Raw genomic sequence first — 2,630 nt, forward strand, 5'->3', positions numbered from 1 at the left:
TCACATTTAGCCGAAATTTGGGCAAGCGGGTCGTGGGAGGATTTCTCAATAAAATTAAGAGCAACACAAGAACTAGAAAGATATCACAATAGAACCGAAAACTATCAGGATAAAACTAAAGGGTATCACCAGGATAAATTTCTGCCCAAAGAAAGCAGATTTAAATTAAAAGACACCTAAAAAGACAACCTTTCATTTGATTACCTTCCAGTTTGCTTGAGCATATCAAGCATATTAGTCTGAAACACATGATCAACAGCCTCAGCGCTAACCCCAGTTCCGCTCTGCGGCATCGCAAACACATCCACGACTCTCACCGTGTACTCGTCGACAAACTCTCCAAGCATCAACCCCATGACCTCCATCGGAACCCCAGCTCTCCCTGCAATCAAAACCCTAGATTTCAACTTAGAGCCAAAACCCTAGATCCACACAAATTGAGTATTGTGATTCTACTTACCGTGCTTGAGCATCTTGAGAAGGGCGAGAGATGAGATGTAGACTTGCTCCGATGAGTCGAGGAGAGGCGAGTCCGTCGGCGGGTGGCCCATGCCGCCGGCGCCGGAGAAGATACGGTGTAATCTCTCCATTGGAGAATTTTAGGTTTCGTTGATTTGAACGGAGAGGATCTAAATTTTGAAACCCTAATTTTTTTTAAAAAAAAAATTTTCTTCAGCTAAGGATTTTATGGGATTTTGGTTAAAGCTTGAGGAGAAAGAAAAAGGGAAGAGGTTGGATCTTGATCGGAGTCTGAGAGTTTCAACCCGAAGTCCGATTGAAAATTTGACAGAAAAGCCACCCGTGATAGGCTTCCTTCGGGTACCATTTTGTTTTCTTTGTTATGTTTTTGTAAAAAAAAACAGCATGATGTTATGTTTTTCCCTTAAAATATTTTTAAAATATCATGTAAAGTATTTTTGATCAATACTAATTTGACTCATTACAATATTAGTATTAAACATATTATTAATATATTATATATTAATTATAATAAAATATATTATAAATAAAATATTATAATATTTAGTTTATATTATTATAGTATTAAAAATATTAAATATAATACAGTATAAAATTGTAATAGCATAATAAGCATGTTGATAATAACTCTATATTAATTATATTTAATATATTATATTAGATATTATATTAACACATTCTCAAATTCAAAACCAAAACAGCAAACTTAAAAACACATTTTAGGTGTTTTGAAATAAGTGTTGTGTTTTTTGTTTGAGGATGATTTAGCTCAAAAAACACCATGGTTTCCAAACGCATGGTGTTTTGTTTTTGGCAAAAACACCATGAAAATAAGTAAAACACCATGGTTTCCAAACGCATAGCGTTTTGTTTTTGGCAAAAACGTATGGTGTTTTGTTTTTCACAAATGGGAACAATTTGATTGTGGAGATTTCTTTTGTTAAGAAACAGGCCCAACAGTTATAATAGACATAAGATTTAGTTTAGGGAGATTTTCCGTGATTATTTTGGTATATAAAAGTTTAAAATATTTTGACCTCATAATATGCAAAAATTGTTGGAATAGGAAAGGAGATATTCAATATTTAAAAAAGTGAAAAAGAAAATATCAGTGGGTGAATTAGTTTGGTATTAACTTTTAGTTTTTTCTTAAGAGGATGAATTCTACCAGAAGGATACATGATTGAGGGGTTTTTTCACTTTCAAAAATATCACTCTCATTGAGCGTGGGAGCTTCTCATAGATAAACGTAAACCAATCCCTTTAAAAGAAAAACCGTAAGTCTCATAGGGAAGAAAGCAAAGTAGCACATTCTCTTACTAATGTTAGTGCTCACAATATTGTTCCCAATTCATGGTTGAATTCTTATTTTGAACTTCTCCTTAGTGAGATTCAGGCTAATGATTTGAATTCTCTTTAAACTTTCATGAGTTTTCCAAAAAAAAAAAAAAAAGAAGAACCTGTAGTCTATTTGACTCTTAAGACCCTTATTCAAAGGCCTTGAGATCCCAAAGGTCATATATTTAAAAACATATTTTTTTTTAAAAGAAAATATCGCTAGGTTTAATTTTTAGCTCATGAAAGAAACAGTCCACTGCAATGATCTGTTAGAGAATAAAAATATAATCATTAGCACTCTCACCACAACTTCAGAGTTTTTGTACGGTACAAGGGACTTTCAACATTCTCCATAAAAAATTCAAAGAGATGCCCGCCCTATAAGTCCCCTTATTATTGGTTTAACATCAAGGGAAATTACAATCAATTGCCATTACAATTATCAATCATCACAATTTGAAACAAATAATATATGACCATAAGGACACAAGTAAAAAATAAATCCTTATAGCACACTAAGACCACCAATCCTCAACCTCAAGGAACTGACTCACACAGGAAAACTCCCTGTGAGTCGAATATGATCCAGAGTCCGACGAAGTCCGTACTTATTAACAGCTTTATTTGCTCTTCTGAAACCCTCGCCATAAGCGGAAGAAGTGTCATTAGCAATTTGATGCATGAAGAACTGGCCGAGCTTTTTCTCGGTGTCGGATGTCGTTGACTTTTTGGAATACGGCGTTGAGGAAGAGGATGAAGATGAAGCATGATACGATGATGTAGGCATAGAAGTTGACCCCGGCATAACCTCA

General features: G+C 34.3%; 1 protein-coding gene across 1 annotated transcript; it reads right to left on the reverse strand.

Moving 5' to 3' along the window:
• On the reverse strand, window positions 16-788 carry LOC109842904 (26S proteasome non-ATPase regulatory subunit 14 homolog). Its single transcript, XM_020411813.1, has 2 exons — window positions 461-788; window positions 16-382 (listed from the first exon to the last, which is right to left on the reverse strand). Exons 1-2 carry the CDS (start codon window positions 588-590, stop codon window positions 201-203), a joined length of 312 nt encoding a protein of 103 aa, XP_020267402.1. The 5' UTR covers window positions 591-788; the 3' UTR covers window positions 16-200.

Source organism: Asparagus officinalis, chromosome 5, assembly GCF_001876935.1.
Source record: "Asparagus officinalis chromosome 5, Aspof.V1, whole genome shotgun sequence".
Classification (NCBI taxonomy): Eukaryota; Viridiplantae; Streptophyta; class Magnoliopsida; order Asparagales; family Asparagaceae; genus Asparagus; species Asparagus officinalis.

Bases quoted from the DNA above. Each gene is read 5' to 3' on its own strand.
- LOC109842904 (XM_020411813.1), bottom strand. From the start codon at position 590: ATGGAGAGATTACACCGTATCTTCTCCGGCGCCGGCGGCATGGGCCAC. The intron at 383-460 runs GTAAGTAGAATC...TTTTGATTGCAG, and splicing joins TCTCAAGATGCTCAAGCACG to GGAGAGCTGGGGTTCCGATG.